The following is a 22230-nucleotide window of genomic DNA, read 5'->3' on the forward strand; positions in this document are numbered from 1 at the left end:
CCGAGATCACTGCTCGGGTCGGGCTGGGTATCGGTCGGCGGGTGGTGAGCAATTGTATCCTCTCCCCTTGTTATTTCACTAATCGTTATTATCATTGGTGGTAGCAGTAGTGGTTTTGTGTTATACCTTAGTTGCGGGACTGCTCTTATCTCAACCCGTGGGAGTTGCATTCTTCCCATTCTCCTCCCCATCCCTCCGGGAGCGGGGGGAGGAAGAGGGGGGGGGGGGGAGTGAGCGAGCGGCTGTGTGGTTCTGAGTTACCGGCTGGGCTCAAACCACGACAAACTTAAAAAGGTTGCAGCTACCCTACTTGGTCTCATTTGATGTCATAAGCTTAATTGAATTGAGCTGGGTAAATACTAGGTTGGAAAGAAAAATTCAGGTAGAAGATAGTTTGATGATGAAGTAGTAGTGAATATGGTTTGATGCTGCTAGGGCGCTTCACAACAGGCTCTTTGAAGGAAGCTGCAAAACTGATAACCTGACCACTTGTCATTACCTCAAGCATATAAATCATAACCAGAAAACTGTTGGCCATGGTGTCCTCATGAGTGCCTTCCGAGTGAATTAATTACAGCCTGCCAATGGTAATTCCCCTGTAAAGTTAATTGAAGGAGGTACACTCTCTTTTGATCAGTTGTCCAGTGTTGTTGTTTAAGGCTTTTTTTAAAGTAGTTTCTTTTCAGTGCTGTGATCCCTTTATGTGGGACCTCTAAGAAGGTTAGGTGTGTTTAGAGGATGGAGTATGTATAACATGGCAGTGTTTTTTATGATCCATTTCATATTTAGTTGTCAGAATGAAGTAAATTGTTTATGTCTACTGTTGTAAAAAGTGCATTATTTTCCCCTTTTGTTCTATGAACCACTGAGATTTTAAAGGGTACTGTTCCCAGCTGTCTTTTCCTTTGGTCTTATTGTCATTGTTTGTTTTGAAATCTGGGCTGAGGCTGGACCCAGGATGCCTTTGCTCAATGTACTTGGGTTTTAATCAAAATAAGTTATTTCAACCATTGTAAAGAAGTCCTATGACTTCTCCTTTCCATAGTGGCTTTAGTTATGAACATATAGAAAAGTATAAAAAAACCCCAGCAAGCTTCATGTAAGTAGTTACTTTATTAATAAGCTCTCTGAAAAACATTTTATGAGTAAGAAGGGAAATAAGGTGAGAAAGATGAGAAAGACCAGAGAAGGAGAAAGAACCTTCTAGACAAGGGAAGATAAAAAGGAGTTTATGGGGAGAAATAGAGATATGCAACCTGGTTTAGTTTGCTTTGTTTCTTTTGCGCTTTAGTCCTGTTACTTGTATACTTAAAGTTTTTAGACCTTTGGAAGAGGTTTTAGTCACAGTTTTTGTGGTTTTAATATTTGTATACATTGAAAATATTTAGTCATATTTTATATGTAATGTGGGATTTTGGTTTTATTCTCAACACTTGTCTGGAGCAGAAGACATTTTTTTAAGAGCTCTTACCTGTCTGAGCCATTGAATTAGTCTAACACAGCAGTTGTTAATTTATAGGTGGCTTCACTTAATTGTAGTGGGGAAGATTTTGTAATAGAGTTTTATGAATTAAATCGTGGTTTACCTGTAAATAAATATGTGATTCTCAGTGAAATGATCTCTGGAACTTTCCATCGTCCATGTTTGTTCTTATGAGGAAAGTGAAGTTCCAAGTATTTAATTGAAGACACTAGATGTCTTTTTGAGTCAATATGTCAAAAGCTTCTTTATAAAAAGTATGTTTCAAACTCTAGGTATTCACACATTGGAAGAGTATTATTTCTTTTCATAAATGATTCCATCTAAATTCACATCATAACTTTGTTTTTTGGCAGTGACAGTTTAAAACCTCATCCGGGTCAAAAAAAGGAAGAAGTCAGAGGTCGAAAATCAGATATTTTTGCAGTAGTCCCGGGGGAAATGTTCATAGTATATATCACTGCTCTTCCTGAAAGAAAAGATGGTAATTAATCCCTCACTTTGCAACTTGCTTTTTTCATCTCCAAATTTGAATGCAAAACTTTTTTGACATAAAAATAAACTAGGATCTAAAATTGTTGTCATCTCTGTAAGAAAATGATACAGATTTGAAGTAATTAAAAAAAATTCTTTAATCACAGGCTATGGCAACCTGCAGTATTTAGTTGAAGGATTTTTAGGGTTTGAAACAAAAAAATGGATCCAAGAGAACTTTTACATTTCAAAATATTAGTGCATCAGCTTTATTGGAAAAAGCTGAAATTGTTTGAATGACCTCAGTAAAACAATTTGGACTATGATTCCCGGAATGCTCATGAAGCTGACATGTCTACATGTTCTTAAAAAGTCATAATCCATCATTCTGATGCTAGATCGATGGATTATGACTTTCTGATGTCAAATCTGTGAATTAAGGCTTTTTTGAGTACAGCCTGCCATCCAATTATTGCCCCTATTCATATATTATAAATCATTATTCCTTCTCCAGGTCGTCAGCAGTTTCTATTTCCTAAAGTTTCAGAGCCTTCTTTTTTTAGCCATTGTGGCGCTCCCATTGAGCAATCAAAAATGGAGAGTGCTGACCTGGAAAATAAAGCTTCTACCACAGCAAATTATTGAGGGAACAACATTCATTTCTAATTCTTTTACTTTTTGTTGAAATAAAGGCAATTAGATTAGATTGAAACAAATCTCCTCCCCTTCCTGCACAAACAAGCAATGTAATAAATTAGCACAAAAATTTTTGGCATGTATTGACTTAATTCTTAAATGCTTATGCCTGAGTTTCTTTAAAATGATGCTTTCTTCTTATAAGTTGATTTTTATTTTTTTTTTTAATATGTGAGGACAGATCAGCTTCTGATTTAAAGCTGAACATTGGCAGCATGCTACCTTAAGTGATTGTGTCTATTAGGTGCTGTTAAACTGAAGTTCCTTTGAATGAATTATTTATAGAATAATAAACCTACCTCTAATGCAATGGAGTATATGATAAAAGTAGAAAATGCTTTACTGTAACCAGTTTAGGTGTGTCAAATCAAAATGCATTTTAAACAACTTTATTAAAAGATATTCAGAAAAAGAAGAGCTATTTTAGGACCTATCATGCATCCAGAGAAGTCATTAAATGAAATGTAATCATGCTGTGTTGGATTGTTATCTCAACAGATTTCTCAAGCTGAGGGAATTTTGGTCTAGTCCATATGTGAATGGAAAAAAAATCGATGGTATGATCTTGTTGCTGTTTTTTATTTCATTTTGCTGTACTGATAGTTCTTCATTAAGATGCAATTTTCACACTAGATGGCTGTGCATAAAATATGTCCAGTCAGTACATGGCTAGCAGAGTTGTTGTCAAAAAGGATGGTAATTGATGAAAGGGAGGGTGATATAATGAACATGGTAGAATTCATCTTTTATTAACTATTAGTTCTAGTCCTGTGTCTGTTGTGAGAGTCCTGCCACAGCCCTGGTTTGTGCCTCATTTTCTCATTTGGGTGGTCACATGGATTCTACATTCTGTGTCCCAACGACTGTTTACGTGACGCTTTCCTGAAAAACAAAATTGTGTATGTCATCCTGGTTGATATCCAGTCAAGGATGTTATCTGAAACCACATGAAAAAGTTAATGCAGTAGTTTGCATGTCCTATCATCAAGCAGTCAGTGGGGATAATGCTTTAATATGTTTTAGTTTAATTCTTCTTAAAGGAAGACATTGGCATATTTATCTCATTCCTTATTGTTCATTTCAGGACATTAATGGCATCTTCGCTCTCACCTTCCCTTTTCTGTTATCTGTTTTAAGTTTTCAAATTTTGGCCATTCAGACTTCCAGAGTGCTGCAAAATGTTAGAAAGAGCTGGCTTGTTGTGAGAGCATAGAAATAGGTATTCTGCAAATGCTTCTGGAGAAAGCATGATTTCAAGAGCAAGTGCCAGAACAGGACAGAACCGCTGGTGGGGTTTCAGAGCCTTCCTTGGGTTAGATTTCTTTCCAATGTGAGACAGCTTTAGAGCCCAATTCTGCTGATTGATAGGGAGTCAAGCAAAGCTCCTTCTGCCATCCACGGAAGTAGGCTTCAACCCATTTTAAAATTTCCTGTGAAATGCTGTTGCCCACTAGATGGAGACACAAGATTTTATACATTAGTGAATATACAGATGGTAATCAAACCCACCAGCTGCCGCCTGCTCTTTCCAGGCACCTTGCCAATTTACTGGCAGTATGTTGACTGGAAAGCAGACAGTGACACACTTTGATCGAAAAGCTTGTATGATGATTTTTTATGTTGTAATATTATTGTTTTTTTAAAAAATGATAAAAGAGATCAAGATGTGTATCTTGATCAAAGAGTACTGCTGTCTGCTTCCCCATCAGCAACTTCTAATTTATAGAAATCAGATTGCGTGGAAAGCAATCAGCAAAGGTTTGAGGTCTTTCTTGTTCTCACTGCCAAGACATGCTGACAAGTGAGAAAATTAAAATCAGAGAAAGTAGGGAGAAAACTAGTAAAACACTGGTTGAAATATAATTATTTAAAGTTCATAATTTTAATAATTCTAGGGCTTTAAAAAAAAACAAAACAAACAGAGTGCTCAAATTGGCTATCCCTTATATTATAAGAGCACCTTAAGATCTTTCTCTGTTGGAGGGTGTTGCTTGAAGACTAATTTACCATTGAGAGACAAATAGATCTGTTAAGTTACTTGTCACAGAGAAATAAATTGTCTCTAGTTTTGGGGCCAAGTTTTTCAAAGGTGTCCTATCAGCTCTGTTTCTTCCACGTGGAGCTGTGCATCCAGTATGATTTATTAGGGTGTATACGTGGTATAATGAACACCTGCAAAGAACACTTAAGACTAGTCAGCCCTATAAATGTGAAGATAGTGTGTGCAGAGAGACTATTCTGAAAATTTGGCTATTAAATTTGGTAAGGTCTTTTCTCTTTAAGGTCTCTAGTGGGGCATTTTCTTTTTTCAGCTCTTGGTATTGATTCCTTCTTTAAAAGCCATTTTTCATTTTAGGTTTGTTTTCGGGTTTTTTTAGCCCTGCTAGGTTTAAACAACAATTAGCAGTTACAGATATATATGTGTGCACATATATGGATTGTGTCAGCTGGAGAAAGACTGTGTTTTGGCGTATACGTGAATATTTCTCGCCAACATAAAAATACATACCACGTGGCAGTTGTGAGAGTTGTTTCACTTTCTGCCAGATGTTGAAATCAAAATAAAGAATCATATGACAAGAGGACCTAGGATATGTGACATTTTGTCTAGATGGAGCAGGGGATTATCAGATGGAAATAACCAGACGTAGTTAAGGAAGTGAATAGGGCCCACCTCCAGAAGTCTTTACTGTGCCATCTTTGATACGATATTAGGGTTATGAATCTATTGGGAAAGGAAGTTAAAATCTTGGTTTGGTGACAAAAGATACTGTGGTAGCCACACCAGACATTCATCTGCTTCATGAAGTCTGGCATGTTTGGCAGCTGGGGCCAAAGGATAGTGTGAGACTAGAATAATAAGTGTACAGTTTAGCATTGTACTCTGGTACCAGAGTGGTGAAGTTGGATCTGTTCAGCCTCACTGTCTCTCCTCCATGTGTGAAACATTCAACTCTGCTGTTAGCTACTTCCCATTGCTCGTGCTCACCTCTTCTGCGTGTTGACCCACGCTTTTCTCTGAGCTGCTAAGTCTTTCCTTCCACAGGACCAATTTCGTTCTTGTGTCTTCATCCACTCTGCCTTTCTCTGTTGTCTGCTGAGCTTTCCAGCCATAAGTGGGTTTTCTACCCTCTCCTCAACTTCTCTGCTTGGCAATCCAGACACATTTCGTGTTCCTGATAGGTATTTCCTTCTGAGGGTTAGATGGAAAGACAGCAGCTTCAGAGTAGGCAATGTAATGCTTCCAGGTATAGCTGTGCATTCTTATAAGAAGGTGCTGCTGTTTGGTGCTTATGATGCTGCTATTTAGGAAAGCTGCCAGGGAAAAGGTGTTGCTAAAAAGAATAAATAGATAAATCCCTTTGACATCATTGCTGCTTTTTTTTTTCTGTCAAAAGCTGACACATTGTCTTTATCTCATCAGGCAAACTGTGTGCAAGCTTTATGATCACATTGTCTTTGCCTATTTTTGTAGAACAGCATTTCTCAAAAAGACAAAACACAAGGTGGGGGGAGAGGAAAGCCTATAGTGTGCAGTTCAACCCAGTACCTTTCACATTCACTTGTTCTATAGCCAATTCAAGATTTTCACTTCAAAGTTTGAAACATTTGTTCTCAATTCTGACTTTTGTTAAAATTCTGTGTGATTGTGGAAACCTTCTTTGAGCAGACTGCATATTTTTGTTGGTTTTGATACTTACATGGAAATTTTCTAGAATATGAAGTTAACATAGAGTTTATAAGGGATAAGGAGGTAAATGAGTGTTGGTTGTGGTTTTGTTTGGGTGTTTTTTTTGTTTGGAGAGAAATTATTTGGTAGAAATGTTTGTTTCTTCTCATGCTTTGTTTAAACAAATTTTGAAATCTCCACATTGGATTATATGGTTTGTCATGAGATTCCCAACAAGTCAAAGCAGAGTAAGATTTATGCACTTTTTCATCAGAAACCATTTCAAGCCCCAACAGAAATGGAAATGACTCTTCTCAGAAACCTTCCAAGTTGCAGTGGGAGGAGATAATCTGTAAGGAGATGCTACCTTCTCAAAAACAACCTCACATCATCCAAGGTGTGGTTGGCTTTGGCAATTTACCAAGAGGAAATTTAGTAGATTTCAAATCACCCACCAAGCCGAGCTGTGCTGAAACAAAGCTTTGTTTAACTCTTGCATTCACCAGACTAGCCCTGCCCTTATACACAACGGCGTTTTTATTTAACATGAATGACAGTATTATAAGATAAAATTAAAACTAACCCCAGCATTCGAGAACCATTTTATATAAACATATTTATGTATAAACAGTATAAACAGATTTATGAACATGTACTGTAATAAGGAGAGCCAGTTTACAATGGAGTATGAAATTCAAGTGTCATATAAGGAAGTGATGGTTTCTTTTGACTAACAGGCTATGGTTAGAATACTGCAGATTCAAGTTATATGGAAATGCAGTTGTAAAGAAGTACTGATGTCTTAGATTTAGGTGGGGGTTTGTGTATACTGGTCAAATATTCTGGTGTTAAAATAGGCATTTCAGAGAGAGAGGTGACTGAAAACTATAATTATGAAATTTGTGAGAAAAATTGGCTTACTTCTGCATTCTCAAATTGGGAAATGTATGTTAATAACTTCATTTTTATGATAAAAACATGAAAAATAAGTCCCTAAAATAGTCTCAAGTCAATTTTCTGATAAAATAACATTATTTTCCCATTTGTTATTAAAATGACCTACAGTAAGACTTTTTTTTAACCAGGTGTTAATTAAAAATATGGAAATGGGTTTAAAAAACATTGCAGTTCACACTGGAAGAATTACCATAACTGATTTGTTCTCAGAGCCATGCCTGTTTTGAGATGGTTTTAGGATGTCTAAGTTACTGGTTGTTTTTCTGCATGATTGTTTCCAAAGCAAAATGTGATTCCAATAAAAACAGTAATTGAATTTACAGTCCACAGGACAAATTGTTGTTTTAACAGAAACTTACACACTCAGGCAAAGACTTTATGTTTTAGGTCTGATAACAAAGAACACAAGCTCCCCATTTTTATGTGATCATATATCCTGAAAAGTTTTCTAATGTGGCATATTTTTTAAAAATCTATATTGTAGTTTTTAAAACATGGGAGCAATTTTTTTCCCCTTTTAGCTTAGAATCAATATTCTTTAGGTTGTTTGGTTTGTTTGGTTGGTTGTTGGGTTTTTTTTAATGCAACCTTTTAAATGTTAGGGCAGCCTTTTTCTGTAGCATCAGCGAGGGATGAATCAATATAGAAAAGCGTATATATATCTAATGCACCTGATAACTGAGAGGAGTATGGAAAGGGCTTGTTCCTTTGTCATTGGTGCAGGAACGTACAGAGTATGAGACAGTTGTGTGAGGGGCTTATCCATGACCAGCCTTGCATGGAGGAAGTGCTGGTTTGAGAGGAAATGGATAGGAAAGGAAAGCTCTTCAAGAGTGGCGGCAGACAAAGGCTGGAGGTGGGACCTCTGTCCAGCTTGAGGCAGTGATTCCACATTACTGTATTGACAGCAAATGATAATTGTTCTGCTGTCAGACTTTCTTGGCAGGAGCTCCCAATCTTGAAGCTTGAACCCTTTTGGTTTCAAAAGTTTCTTTTGAAGTTTTCCTAATTTTGGGGGAATCTTCCTTCATGTACATTGCACTCATGTGTAGATGAAGCCTGAAGACTGTGCTTACTGAACTAAGAGAAACCTGGTGGGGATACACACAGCTGTCTAGACGCATGCCTGCTCTAACTGGTGTGTACACAGTGTGAGATGTGCCAGAGATAAGACATGCTGGAGATAGGCATGTCTACATTCGCATGTTTTTAGCAGTCCTAGGGCTGACCTAAAGCCCTGTACAGTAATAGTAATAGTTGGTGAGGCATTGCTGCATCTCAGATATAACACCTGGGAAAAAACAGCCCAGGATAGTGCCAGCAGCCATCTGACTTTTACGGTATGCACTCAGGGCTGCAGGAAGAATGTGTAGTGCTGTTAATCCCCACTGAGTTTTTATAGTGGTCCTTTGAATAAGTAAGGAATATTTCATATTTCCCAGCACCAGGCAAACTGAGTAATCCAGCTTTCCTCAGTTCCCTGTATACTCAATGGGAGAGGTAACAGGCTGTGCTTGCTGTGGTCCAGGGAAGGTATATTAAGCAATTGTTAGGTTCTTAATTCATCTTAGTTGCTCTGACTGTCTCTCAGGAGATGCAGTCATCTTTGCGCTTACTTACAAGCAGGGGTTTAGGGGGTTGACAAAGCCCCTAAAGCAGGTGTGATGAATGCCATCCCCCTAAGCAATTTAATTCTTATAGGCCATTTTGTTGCCAAACACATATGCTCTCATGCAAATTGATTTTCTGAGAGTATAAGATGGCAGCAAGTGTTTATAAAATGTATGAAGCCTCCTCCCAGAAAGAGGTACCAAAATGCACCTGGCCAAGTATGCTTTCGAATTTTTGTCGTAGTGTTTTCAGCATTCATCTCAGATCTTTCCTGATTGAATGATTTAGAAAAAAAGAGATGTACAGCTCTGGCCTCATAAGGTGTGTGCCACCAAAATATTAGACTGCCTGTTGTGCATTGGGTTCAACAGAACCTACTTTTATGGTTTTTAATGTGATCACATAAATAATTTTAAAAATCTTTACTTTTTTAAAAAAATATTTGTAGATCCAGCTATGTTGCCACTGTGGGAAAGGTGCTTGTGGTTTTTGTTTTGTTGTTTTGTTGGGGTTTTTTTAATGGCTTTGGATCCCTGTTGAATGTAACCGTACAGCCACAATAGGAGTGCTCTTTGCTTGTTTGATGGGTGCCCTTGAAGTGGAAGGCAGGGGCTTGGCATTTTGAAGAGTCCTAATATGCAAGAGTTGTACTTTCAGGTACTAAAAAAATACCCTTCACCCTTCCTCAAAATCTGTATGCATTGTTTTTAAGGGGGTTTTATTAACCTCAGCAGTTTAAAATGGTGAGACAGACCCCAAAAAATCATGAGTGTTGCTTAAAAATAGTTGTTGTCTGCTTCCTTCTGCTTGCAGTCTAGTTTTTGAGCTTTCAAGATTTATGTTTTCAATCTTTTCTCTGCAACCATAAGAGCTAGACACTAACTTTATTTTTAAATGAAAACTGAGATGCTCTTGTAATCCCATAACTCTAGGAGATTTGGCAATGCTAAACACAATGTGAATCTAGAGTGGCCATTCCAAGGTGAATCATTTAGTGATGTGTCCTCAGAATGAAAGCCAACTGGGGATTTTTTTTTTTGTGTCTCTTATTTTGTCTTTCTAAATAATCTCCGAATTGGCAGTAGCAATTGGAAGCTGGGTAAAAGCAGAACTAGATGACTGCAGCCCAGTTAAATCAGTATAATTTTTTTTCTGGTATGTTAGGATATTCTTACAGAATCTATGTATTAAGGTTATTCTGCATTAAGATATCTCTAGAGAGGAAGGCTTTGGTTGTTATTGTAGAAGCACCCTTTTCTACTCAGTCAAGCATTAAAATTGGCAGCAGTTCCTGGAGTAGCAAGAAAATCCTGGTTGTTGCCCTCATCTAGTTACTGAAAACAGTAAGAGGATATGTAAAAGCTTTAACTGGAAGGAAAAATATTTGTAACTGTGACAGTGTATTTCCTTACAATAATTTATGGGCAAAATGTAGGAAAGGAGGAACATAAGCTATAAATAATATTCTGTATGTAAACATAATGGCAGTAGCAAACTCTTTTTATTTAAAAATTAATATTGATGTTCATTAATATAAATTACCACATTTCAGATGACTCTGATGTCCTTGAAGCCAGATGTCACTGACTGATTTACAGCTTCCTGGGGGGAGGAGTAGATCCTGTTTTGTCAATGTAGGCACCAAATTGCTTCAGATAGATAGCTATTTTGGACTAGATTAATTACTGATGTATTGTCAACAAAGTTGATTCACATCTCATCTCAGAAACATGGAAAATTCTCTTTTAAAAGTATTAACTTGAATTCTGAAATACAGGGGAAAGGGCATAAAGCATGTGTTCGATTTGCTGAACTTTTGTCTCATTTGAGAAATAGTGGTTTGAAAGCTCCTGCCCAGGAACATGCACACAGAATTTCCATGTGTATCATTAGCAACTGGGGAACGTAATTCAGAGTCCAAGTTTAATCCCTCATTGATCTTAATTCTCCTTTAAATATTAATACAAATGTGTACAGTGAAGGCGTTCAGAAGGAAGCTCTGCCATCTTAATCACACTGCATAGATCATACATCTGGATTAAGTTTTTAAGTGCTTGATAATATTCTCCAGTCCTTTGGACCTTGTGTATAGCATTGCTGCAGAACAGGCTGGCAAATGTATTTGTAGAGCAATCAGCAGCCTCCCAGAAAAACCTCCTGTGGGAATGCTGGAGGGCGATGCCTTAGAAGGCAGATAGGGTAGATTTGTTGTGTTTGCATATGCTGGCAGGTTAAAGGTGGGGAGGAAGGCAGGTTTGAGTCAGTGTGGCAGTGCATCTCTGTCCATTAGTTATTCATTCAAATTCAACTACACGAAATACAGGCAGCTAACAAACAATATCTTGTAAATGCCTTTTATTCCAGCATCTGAAATTCAGCACATTTATAGGTGTGCAGCTGGGCATGCTTAGCATGAATGGCAAACTAATGTAAATCCTGTAATAAATATTTTGTTTCATAGCAAATCTCTCATATATATATATACGTATATGAGAGAAGCCTGTGCAGGTCTTTGCTAGCACAAAGTCCTGTGACATACTATTAGAAATACAAAGATGATACAAATATAAAGAATAATATACAAAGAACACCCTTTTTTAAATGTGCCTGCCATTCATATAAAATCAAATCCACATCAGTTGGAAAGCCATTGAAAGGCTTTGAAAGATGTTACAAGGCCTTAGAAATAGTCCGTGCTGAACTTGGGATATTTTTTCCAATCCTTATAAATCATTGTTTTCTTATGTTTGGTCAGATTAGCTACAGAGAATTTATGTTAAGACTCTGTAGAAAGGAGTACAGAATTTCAGATAATATTAAACTGAAATGGTGGTTTTAAAATGTTCCTGCAATACAAAAGCCTTGTATCAAAGAGGCAAACACACCACCCCCTCAGTCTCTTTTCTCATTTCTGAAATAAGTAAACATAAACTATAAATTCTAATTTTCAGCAAATATGTTAGTAAATCCAAACTGACCTTGACCTTAGCTTTGCTAATTTCCAAACTCTGATATTTATTCCCGGAGTGGATTGTTTCCCTTCATACCACATACATAAATACTGCAAACCTTTCCAAAGACTTGAATTAGAGTGTAAGTAAATAGCTGGTTTTAATCTACATAATATTTTGAGAGCAGACGTTCTGTGCTATGACTATTAAAATATACCCAGCAGCCATTTGTATAATACTAAAACCTCTTACATATAGTATTAAAAGTAATGCTATCAGCCAGGGCTTGTTTTATGCCACAGAAACTTAAATAATAAAATACAGCATGGATAAAATCTGCAATAGTAGTAACTTAAGCAAAATTAATTTAAGTAACAGATAAACATCTGGGGGAAAATGTAATGGCATATTGGTAAGTTATGCAAAGCTAATTTTATAGTAACAGCCACATCTGTGGAACTCGTTTATTTGAATGCTTTACCAATCTTCTTTCCTGCCAATATTCTGTTTTAGAAATTCCTGTATACTATTTTATTGTCTTTGCTCTGCCTACATTTGTAAAAAGGTAATTTGCTAGTTCTTAACAAGAAGAAAAGTATGTGGGTTTACATACAGAACAACATGACACTTTTTATACTTACTTCTTTTTATGCACACTTTTGCTAGAAGGAATTCCAGGGAAAAATAGTGGAATGGGGCTATACATTGAGAGCAATGTTTGAATATGAGCTACTCACCTGTGACTCTGCCAAGACCGGGGTGGGAAAGTAAAGGTGACACTGAACAATATTTCCCACAGTAAGTTCTCCTGAATGTTAGAGCAGCCTCTAGCCTGCTCTAACTTGTTCAGATTCAAGAGGCCTTTTGGAACCCCACCACACCTAGGAATTAGTAAGACTATTGCATTTAACTTCTGCTTCCTCCAGTCTCTTTAAGAGCATCCTTTTACCTGCAGCTGACACTAATACGCCATCTACATTTACGCAACTGCCTTATGATTTCTTTATGTTTGAATTCTCATGCATCCATTGGACCGCAATGTGCAGGAAAATATTCCCAGTAATTTTAAGGCATTATCATCTTGCCAAACTGTTTCTCACATTTCTATAGTTATACTGATTCAAGAGGACACTTTGAGTAATACAGCTTTGTCATAGTGAATAATGCTCACATAATGACAAATCCTCAGGAATTAAAAAAAAGGAGGATGAATTTTTTAATGTGGGTCAGTGGAATTAATTCACCATAAATATACTCAGACTTCAGAAACTAACAATGTGTTTTTAAAGCCACTGTAACTGTATAAAACTTACTGTGTCTCCTTCTCTGTTTTTAAATAGATTTTACTACAGAGCCATTGGCACTATTAAACATGCGGTTTTGTTCAAAGGAAATACAAAGACTTAATTGTATTTTTTTTAAGGAAAGTATTGCATCAGAAGGATTCATTTAAATACGTCCATTGGCTTCAGGCTCTCACCACAATTCATTCGTTCTAATTTTCCCCTGGACTAGTTAAGGACACGATGTATAGGAAGGAGCAATGCAGAATGGCATTTTTAGGTCACTATATTTTGGCTGTAAACTGTAGTACTGCTCATAAATTTATTATTACTAAACAAAATACTTCATATTCAACATTGGATGTTTCACAGTCTTTAAAAAAAAAACTTTTGGCTGAATGCTGGGACTATTATGGCTCATTAAAGAGACTAGTTCTGCTGTAATTTAGTTATTTCTTCAAGATCCGAGGGTTATTATTAGACATGGAACAGATGAGTAAAGAATGGCTCTTTTTAACAGGATGCAGTGAAGTAAAAATATTATTCTAAACGAGGACCTCTGAAAATCTTATCCATGCTACAAAACTGTATTTGATCAGCCAGAAATTGATTTAAAAGCCCAGTCTAGTTTTTTTACATTATTGAATTTTTTTGAAATTTGGGCTGGAGGAAAGAGGTGGAATAATGATTTAATCTAAATCAAGGAATTATTTTGACTTAACTAACTAACAAAAAAAAAAAGTTATTTTAAGGAAGCAGAAAGTAACTGTGAATTCTCATCCAATTCAGTGAATATTTTTAATAAGAAAATATAAGGTAAGAAAGCAGAGAAAATTGAAGTATTTGCTAAATCAAAAGAGCTCTAGGTTTTTGGGTTTGGGTTTTTTTCTTTTTTCAATTTTTTTTTTTTTTTTTTAGGAATTTGAGAACAAAGCTTCTTTTTATTTTAGAAATAATATTTAACTCAACTCAAGGCTTTTGCATTTTGATGCACAAACTACAGTTTCCAACTATTCCTTTCCTGAGTCTGTAGGCACTAGCAGAGTGCTGTAAAATTTGAGTCATTAGTGATACAGGAAAATGTTTCTGTAAAATCTGATTTTCTCCTGACTTAAATTCGGGAAATCTTCCTGTCAGGCTCTTGGGTTCTTATAAACATGAGTTAATACTGTCTACTTTTTTAGTGAGCTCACACATGACAGGGAATCTTGAAGATAAAGTCCAAACATCACTTCTGAAAAGTTTCTAGAACTACAAAAGAGACTTTTAATGCAACAAAGTATAATGGCTAGGTCTCGATTTTTATTTTGAGTTTTTGTTATCACTTTTGCAAATGTATAGACCCGTGAATATTTTCAGCATGTTTAACTGTATCAAGTAACTAAACAAACCAAATATCAACCTAGCTATGATTTCAAAGGTATGAGGAAATTAATTCATAGGAGCTGCAATTACCCTGATGTGAATTAATGTAGTTACATGCTTGTAATAGCCAACCCAGAACTGGAACATCTGCCTGGTATTCTCGGTGGGCACTTCCCACTGTAGAGGCCCCAGATATACCATTTTAGTATTATACCCTGTTCCTTGCTTGTTCAAAAAATTTGTCCCCCTGTTCTCTCTCATCCATTAAAAAAAAAAATAAAGGCAAACCAAAACACAACCCACAAAAACCACACATGCAAAAAAAGACACAAACCCTTGTCCCTTTAGAGGATGCAGGGCCACCTTCTGCATCACTCACAAGAGCCCAAGCACAGACGAAGTACTGCATCCAGGTACTTCAGAGGGGGAAAGCCATTTCCCTGTCAGAGCATTCCTGGAGCCACAGTTCACATGCCAGCAGAATACCAGTGAGGTTCCCATGTTTACAGCAAAGAGAAATGGGAGCAAGCATGATGAAGCAGCAAAACGTGTACCACTAGCAACTCTTAAATTACAGCCACATATTAAAATATTTTTCTTAGGGCCTTATTTGATGCAGGGTGACTCCAACTTTACTCCAGTTGACTCCTTTGATAGAGTGCTCTAGTGGTCAGCTGGGCCCTTTAATTCCAAAATGCAACCAGATCCCTGTTCAGAAGTGACATGTTTGTATTGGGAAGACTGCATGTTACCTAAGCACTGTGTTTTCTAAACTTAATTATCCACATGAGTAGCTGTAGTGTTATGAAATTATGAAAATCATCTGTTCTTGCCAAGTATTATAAAGAGAGCCCCTTGAGATGCAGCTAGAAATTAAAGCTGATCTATAATCATTTTCAGTATGCTTTCCAGTTCTGAGCACCTGGATAGTAACAAAAAAGGTATTGGTTTTTGTTGTTTGCCAGACATTTTGTTTCCACTTAGAAAAATCTGCAATAAACCTCTGAGCAATAATTAAACTTGAATTACTTCCCCTCCCCACCCCCCCTACTGCCAGTCTGCAATTGAACTTGATGAACCTGCAGCTCCCCCCTTCCCTGCTCTGCTGGAAGAAGGCATACCTTCGGATATCTATTCGTCATGCATAACATCACCAACAGCTGCAGAGACAGAATCTAAGGCAGAGAGTTTTGTTCCAGGTTTTTTTGTTTTTTTTAAGATAGTTTTCAATGAGTCTCCTCCCTCATTTATTTCTCATTGGAGCCCAGACACTGATGACATCTATTCTCAAGAATATAGCATGAATTCTCTCCTAAGATTGAATGAAATTACTTTTAATGCATTAATCAGTTAGCAGAAGACATTTATTTGAGTCATCATCTCTGAGCTCTCAAGCCATGCAACTTCCTAACCTCAGGATCTGCCTGGCCTGGGCAGTGAGAGAAAGACACTGATGGTCTCTGTCAGAGCAGGAGTTCTCAAAAGCAGGTGTCAGACATGCAAGTGTTGTTGCATGTCTTCAGGCTTGACACTGTTTGGTCTTGTAGAGAGCAGGAGAATATTCTAACACACATTTCTTGTGGTTGGTTGCTGCTAGGGGTCTGACCAAGAGGAGTCTGATCAAGGGGAAGAACCCTGTACAGAGGCACAGTCCTTCGAGGTAGATGCTGTGGCTGGTGTCACTGCCGAAGATCAGAAGTCTGCAGAGTATGAAATCCCAAATGAAATTATTGGCAACCTAGAGGTACTATTACTAGAAAGCTATTCACTAATTCTGTCTATGGTTAATTAGATAGCTCAGCCTTAATGAATACAAACTGTATTCACGCTAAAGCTGGCAAAAAGCACATCCATATGCTGTAAAAACGTGAATTAGCCTCTATAAATAACTCCTCGTTTAGTCAGCTTACATGTGATAAGATAAAAAATATTCAATAAAATAACAACATATATCTTCAGCATAACTACGTGTTAAGAAACATGGGCCAAATCCTGCACTCAGTGATGTTAGTGGCAAAATTCCTTTTCAGGGGTTCAGGATCAGCTGCTGTGATGGAGCATATGCAATGTGGTGGAGCAATGTGTGCTTAATATAAATTGTTAGATCCATCTATGTTACACATCCTTCAATCTGTGTAAGAAATAACACATTCATGCCAGTTCTAGACTTCATTTGGTAGGTGTGTAACTGTACAAGAGCTGCCTTAATGGAATGCATCAGGTGTCAATAGGTGGTCTGCAAACCCTGAGGAGTCCATGAGTTCTTTCTGCAGGGTTCATGAAAGGGAAGGAAGCTATTGTCAATGAATGGACTTAAATTTGTGGTAGGGTGACCTGCTTCTCTACAGGGAGGTCTGTAAATTGAAACATGTGGAAAGCCAGCAGAGTAAATCATTGTTATTTTGTAAACTGCTCTCTCAAGCATATGAAATTATTGAAAGCAAACCAGCTAGACCTCAGTTCCATCAAGGAACTACTGGAATTTGGTCTTACTTGCAACAACCAGGTAGCATTAGCACTTTAAACTTTAGATACAGCACACTGGACACTGTTGATCAAGCAGGAATTTATTAAATTATTAAATAATAATAATTATTAATATAAAAATTATTAAATTAGGATTTGCCGAGGTGAGTATCTCCAGGGAGGGGCCTCGAACCCCGCAGCGAGGGGAAACCCCGCGTCCAGGAGCCCCAGTTCCGAGCGCGGGGAGCCCCCGCGGGAGCCTCGAGCCCTCGCCAGGCCTCGCCCAGGAGCCGCAGCTCCGCTTCCACGCGCAGGGACTCACCGGGGGCGGTGCCGGGAGGGAGGCACCGCCCGAGCGGGGAGAACCCGCCCCGGGGAGCGCGGGAGCAGCGCGGGGCGCGGCCCTTGGCGCCGGCAGCGCGGGCGGGGCGGGGAGCGCTCGGCTCCGGGCAGGGCCCGCTCCGGGAGCTCTGCTCCGGCTGCCGCGGCGGTGGCGGCGGTGGCGGCGGTGGCAGCGGCGGCACCGGAGAGAGCCGAGGGGAGGGGAGGCTGCGGCGCAGAGCTCGGGGTGCACAAAGTGCCTCCGCTGGTCTCTGGGGGTGAGGGTGCACAATGGGCAGGGGAAATCCTGTCTGACCAATTTGGTGGCCTTCTATGATGGGGCTACAGAACTGATAGACAGGTGAAGAGCAGTTGACATCATCTACCTGGACTTGTGCAAAGCGTTCAACACTGTCCCACACGACATCCTTGTCTCTAAATTGGAGAGACATCAATCTGATAGATGGACCACTCGGTGGATAAAGAATTGGCTGGATGGCTGCACGCAGAGAGTTGTGGTCAACGGCTCAATGTCCAGTTGGAGACCAGTAACGAGTGGGGTCCCTCAGGGGTCGGTGTTGAGACTGATCTTGTTCAACATCTTTGTCAGTGACATGGACAGTGGGATTGAGTGCGCCCTCAGCAAGTTTGCTGTGACACCAAGCTGTGCGATTCGGTTGATGCGCTGGAGGGAAGGGATGCCATCCAGAGAGACCCTGACACGCTTGAGAGGTGGGCCGATGCCAACCTCATGAAGTTCAATCAAGCCAAGTGCAAGGTCCTACACCTGGGTCAGGGTAATGCCAGCTACAGGTTGGGCAGAGAAGAGATTCAGAGCAGCCCTGCAGAAAAGGACTTGGGGGTGTTGGCCAATGAGAAACTGAACATCAGCTGGCAGTGTGTGCTCGCAGCCCAGAAAGCCAACCGTATCCTGGGCTGCATCAAAAGAAGCGTGACCAGCAGGTCAAAGGAGGTGATCCTGCCCCTCTACTCTGCTCTCGTGAGACCTCACTTGGAGTACTGTGTACAGTTCTGGTGTCCTCAACATAAAAAGGACATGGAGCTGTTGGAGCGAGTCCAGAGGAGGGCCACGAGGATGATAAGGGGGCTGGAGCACTTCCCGTATGAAGACAGGCTGAGAGAGTTGGGGCTGTTCAGCCTGGAGAAGAGAAGGCTGCATGGAGACCTCATAGCAGCCTTCCAGTATCTGAAGGGGGCCTACAGGGATGTTGGGGAGGGACTCTTAGGGACTGTAGTGGTAGGACGAGGTAACGGGTTCAAACTTAAACAGGGGAAGTTGAGGTTAGATATAAGGAAGAAGTTCTTTACAGTGAGGGTGGTGAAGCACTGGAATGGGTTGCCCAAGGAAGTTGTGAATGCTCCATCCCTGGTGGTGTTCAAGGCCAGGTTGGGCGGAGTCTTGGGTGACATGGTTTAGGGCGAGGTGTCCCTGCCCATGGCAGGGGGGTTGGAACTAGATGATCTTGAGGTCCTTTCCAACCCAAACCATTCTGTGATTCTAAGTATCTAATATTATCTGAAAATATGTAATATTAATAAATTGCTTTACATGGGTTATGTATGATTGGGGAATATAAATTAGAGTAATGATGCCATCATTAGATCTACCTATTTGATTTCATATTCCATTTCAACATGACTTTAGAAACAGGAGGGAACCTTGCCTATGTTGTCTTCTTCCTGTCCCTACCTACAGAAAAGTGCCTGGTTTTCACTTGACCTTCTTTTCATTAGCTTCAGTGCTAAGACCTTTCTTCCTTTACAAAAACTGCACAGATGAGAAAAATACCTTTATTTAAAAAAAAAAAAAAACACAAAAAGTCTTCCACCAATGTTATCTTTTTCGCCTGATTTCTCAGTTTCTTGACCTTTGAGGTAATCTTATAATTAGATTTTTACCTGGTACATGGTCAGACTCATACCATTTTGTTGTTATGAGTGAACTGTGGTTTCACAATCTGCATTATTTCTCCAGGGAACATAAGGCAGCTGTTGCTCTAGTTGAGTATAGAAAATAACTTTTAGCCTGATGCCACAGCGCTGACACTCAGTAATCACAACAGCAACCATAGTGAAGCATGGTGGCAGCTGATCTTCACTGAAGGCAGAATTGGAGACAGAGGGATGTAAAAACTGGAGAAGAAAGGCAGTTGGGTTGGCTGGGAGAGAATTAGCATGGAGGGTTAGTATTCCACAGCAACACAACTAAATATGCAGGTAATGTAAAGGGATAGGGACATATTTATTGATACTATTGATATTGATATGGATTGAATACGGTGAAGGCCACCCCCAAGGATAAAAAGTTGAGACAGAGATTCCAGATTTTCGATGCTAATCTGAGCTACTGAGAACTTTGAAAACATTTTAGCTGCGGTTGTGTGTTGATGGGTTGCAGTATAGCACTAGTAGGGATTTCTAGGACCGGCAAGCCAAAAAGTTCCTAAAATGGCAAGTTATTGCAAGCTTTTCTGGGCCAAGTCTGTTCACTTTGTCAAGTCCACTAAGAATGTAACTCTGAGTTTTGGAACAGTTTATGCAGAGTTTGTAAAGGACCTATGAGCCTGTTTCAGTTGTTTAAACAAAACTTTGTGACTCTTGGAAAGACTGTCATAGTAGTCCTTCCATTTATCACATATTTTTGCAGTGAGGAATGCTGATATTGAGAAATATACATAAATTTCCCATAAAGCCCGAGTATTTGTGACCTTTTTCCCAGTGATCCCACATTTCCAAATGCTGTAGAATCAAAGATTGCTACACACTATCACTACCAAAGATTTCACTAGAATATGTCACAACCCTCCTACCTTCCCCACAAATGTTACACTGTAAATTAAGCATTCAATATCTACAGCAGTCTAGAGTTCTAGAATCAGATGCACATTCATAATTGTGTTTGTAATTAAGACAGACAAGCAACATCACAGAAATATGTTTTTTTATTGTTCATTTTCAGTAATGCTTTCTAATTCCAGCAATGTTTCAATAAAATGTATTACACTAGAGAACAAACATCTGCAGCAAAGGAAAACAGTGGCAACAACCAAATCCCAAAGCAATTTTTCTGATTTGGTGTTTATTGGTAAAGGCTGTTTGAGAATACAGGCAAATTAGCCTATCTCCCAAAACAAGATTACATGAGAAATGGCTGTTCCAGATCACTTCCTGTTCATGGCAGTCATACTGTGCATCAGAGTTGTGCACAGTAATATGATAAAGTGTTATCACGTAAGTACAGGCTGAAACACCGTTATGTCTGCAAAACAGGAAGGTGTGTAGGATAATGTCTGTCTTACTGCACTACAGTGTGTCAAAACCACAAAGACGGTGTGCAGCCTAAGATAGCTCCATCATAACTAGTATTTTTCTTCTGATTTTCTTTACAGGCAGACATAAATGGAAAGCTGCAAATGCAAGAAGCACCTTATACTTTGAGTACAGAAAAATTAAAAAGTCCTGAGTAGCCAGATACGAAAGGTGATGTTGAATTTCACAGAACTGGACAGTAGGGGATGGCGCGCACAGGAGACTGGCCCCCTACCTGAACGTAATTATTTTTGTATAAAGAAAAATGGTTCTGTTAACATTTACCTAGAAATAGTTCATCCCAGTTCCTCAAATTTACTGTGTCCTGCCAGTGGTGTTGTTTAGTTTAGACTTAAGTAGAAGATTATAAACAGAAGGATACGTAATTAAAACATGTTGAAGTTCAGTTTATTTCTGAATAGAAATCCTAATTTAGAAGGGAAAAAAAAAAAATTACTGTAGTTTCGTTCTGTTTCCTTTTTCCAGTTGTGAAATATAACTTTTAACAGTTTCTGCTTTACACCTATGTTTTTCATGAAACCTTGCTAGAAGAATACATAGAGAGAAAATCTCATTTTGAGGCACTGCAGATATAATGAGTTAATTTAGTTAACATGTAATTACACACTTTTCACTGTAGTTATTCATTAATAATATGTATGTTATTTCATTTTAAATTGCTTCCTAAGCTTTAAAACTAATGTAATATCTTACACGTCTTGTAGTTCCACTATATTAAAATTGCATAAATGAGGAGTTTGCAGTTTTACAGTATTCCCAAGCAGAGTTCCTTTAGATTTCAGTGGAAAATTTTCTGGAATGCATGTAATCTTTCATCTGAGAATGCTTCCATGTTTTGTCAGACATTATAGAAATGTTTCAAACTCAAAAGGAATCCAATCAAATAAATGACCTCAGAAGAACTGGTTTAACATTTATGTTTCAAAATTGTAGCCTGCATTGTTGTGTCACAGATCTCTGTGCCCTAGAAAATATGTTAAATACAAGTCATGCTTTCAAGCATAAAGGCTGGATTGGATTACATGATAGAGTGTTTTATTCATTACTATTTCATATTTGTTTCCCACTAAGTAAAGCAAGTTAGGTTTTGTTTCGTTTGATCCTCATTTTTTATGGTGATAATGAAAAAGTTTGCAAGCCTGGCTCAGACCAGTCAAAACAGAAAATAGCTTGAAACAATTTTCCTAAAAGGTCTTGTTTGGCATTGCCTAATTTTCAGAGGCTGCTGTTGGCTGGTGCAGGGAAGAGGCGCTGCCTCCATGCTCGTCAGCAGGGAGCAGTCCCACAGCTGAAGGCAACATCCAATAGCTGCTTCTGGGCGCCAGTAGCCCGGGTGTGCTCGTTAGAGTGCACATCACATGTGTGCACAGAGCTCTTGTAAAGCAATGGTTTGACATTTTAAGCGGGCAGATTATTTTACTTGGTCTCATGTGTTGAGAAAAATTCTTCCCCTAGTACGTAATTGGGTGAAGTAAAGCTCTGTGATGATTCACTTTCAAGTTTTCTTGATTGCTCTTTCCAGTGCTGGCCAGCAAATTAGTGACAGCTTCCTTCCAGTTAGTAAAAGCTAACTGTTCTGCTTTGGCTCGATGTCCAGTTGGAAAC

General features: G+C 38.7%; 1 protein-coding gene across 1 annotated transcript in view; it reads left to right on the forward strand.

The window, feature by feature from the left end:
* Window positions 1-21638, forward strand: part of CABCOCO1 (ciliary associated calcium binding coiled-coil 1) — a 64598-nt gene extending 42960 nt beyond the window's left edge. Inside the window, 3 exon segments of the mRNA XM_030488076.1 lie at window positions 15545-15667; window positions 16085-16231; window positions 20685-21638. Of these exon segments, the coding sequence (XP_030343936.1) occupies window positions 15545-15667; window positions 16085-16231; window positions 20685-20762 (348 nt within the window). The 3' untranslated portion in view covers window positions 20763-21638.
* Window positions 21639-22230: the final 592 nt, after the last annotated feature.

This window comes from Strigops habroptila, chromosome 5 (genome assembly GCF_004027225.2).
Source record: "Strigops habroptila isolate Jane chromosome 5, bStrHab1.2.pri, whole genome shotgun sequence".
Classification (NCBI taxonomy): Eukaryota; Metazoa; Chordata; class Aves; order Psittaciformes; family Psittacidae; genus Strigops; species Strigops habroptila.